Below are 1534 nucleotides of genomic sequence, written 5' to 3' on the forward strand. Positions count from 1 at the left end.
CACATCAGGCTGGTCCCATAGAGACAAAAGCCTATCTGCCTTCCATGCTGCCGGTTGCTGCTGCTGCTGCTGCTGCTGCTGCTGCTGTGCGTGTTGCGATCCGAATGCTGCGTCCTTTGCTGTTCTCTGCTGCTGCATCTGTTGTTGCTGTTGCAGCTGTTGCTGCTGCAGCTGCTGCAGCTGCTGCTGCTGCAGCGGCTGCAGCAACAGGTTCGCCGGGTCACCACCAAGCTCTCTATCAAACACAGTAGCGCTGTCTGGGGTTAGCGGGTGGAGATGGTGCTGCTCTTGCTGCCAGATACCGTCCTGCATGACGCCAGCACTTGTTTGCTGCTGCTGCTGCTGCTGCTGCTGCTGCAGCAGCAGCACAGCTTCTTGCGGTAGGTTTGGCTGCTGAGAAAGAATATGCTGGAGACTCCCACTGAGCTGGTGCTGCTGCAGCTGCTGCTGCTGTCGTTGCTGCTGCTGCAACCCATCCCATGGCAGCCGCTGCTGACGCGGCATCCAAGAGTACAGCTGGTGGGCTGTCTGCATCTGCTGCTGCTGCTGCTGCTGCTGCTGCTGCTGCTGCAGCAGAGGCCTCCGCCTGTGGCTCTGTGCTGTTTGCTGTTGCTGTTGCTGCAGTTCTTTGTGACTGTACCGTCCCTGGCGTTGCGAGTGCAGCAGCAGCAGCTGTTGCTGCTGCTGTTGCTGTTGCTGCTGCTGCTGCTGTTGCTGCTGCTGCTGCTGCTGCTGCTGCTGCTGTCTTAGCTGTCTCTGCACACCCTTCGGCAGCTTCCTAGCTAGCGGTGGAAGTGCTGCTGCTTTCTGTCCTGAGAGGTGGCGTTGCTGCATCAGTGTCTTGCTATGTTGCCCCAGAAGTCTCCCTTGCTGCTGCTGCAGTTGCTGCTGCTGCTGCTGCTGCTGCTGCTGCTGCTGCTCTCTCCCGTGAATTGCTGCAGCCTGTACAGGGTAGTCTGGGCATAGGGCCCCCCCCTCAAAAACCCAGGAGGGCCCCACGGCTGCTTGGGGGGGCGGCGTGACGGAGAGATAGTTTGCTGCCCCTTTTTGCTGCTGCTGCTGCTGCTGCTGTTGCTGCTGCTGCTGCTGCCTGTTGTCGGCTTGGTGCTGCACACGGTTCGTCTTATCTTCGATGTCTTGGCCCGCCCCTATATCTAGCAAGTCTCTGCCTTGGGGTCCTCCCTGCTGCACTGCTGCACCAAGTGCTGCTGCTCCTGCTGCTGCTGCTGCTGCTGCTGCTGCTGCACATCCTGCTGCAGCTCCAGCAAAGGAGAAAGGAGACTGACACGGAGCAGGAGAAGAGGTGCAGGTGCTGTTGCTGCTGCTGTTGTTGCTCGATGAGCTCCCCAGGCTGCTTCTGCTGCTCACCTCTCCCTCTGCTAGCTCGGCAAGGGCCCCCAAACCACAAGGTGCTGCACCAGGAGCAGCAGCAGCAGCAGCAGCAGCAGCAGCTGCTGCTGCTGCTGCTGCTGCTGAACCTGTCAGACCCTTCTTCGGGGCTGCTGACGCCGCCACTGCAACACCACGCATCTCC

The 1534-nt window shown here is 60.3% G+C and overlaps 1 protein-coding gene across 1 annotated transcript in view; it reads right to left on the reverse strand.

Moving 5' to 3' along the window:
* The window catches only part of EMH_0021380 (uncharacterized protein), a gene marked incomplete at both ends in the record, with an annotated part of 5332 nt that overhangs the window by 1651 nt on the left and 2147 nt on the right, over window positions 1-1534 (reverse strand). The window contains 1 exon segment of the mRNA XM_013501754.1: window positions 1-1532. Within this exon segment, the coding sequence (XP_013357208.1) occupies window positions 1-1532 (1532 nt within the window).

Source organism: Eimeria mitis, genomic scaffold (genome assembly GCF_000499745.2).
Source record: "Eimeria mitis Houghton genomic scaffold, Emh_scaff749, whole genome shotgun sequence".
Classification (NCBI taxonomy): Eukaryota; Apicomplexa; class Conoidasida; order Eucoccidiorida; family Eimeriidae; genus Eimeria; species Eimeria mitis.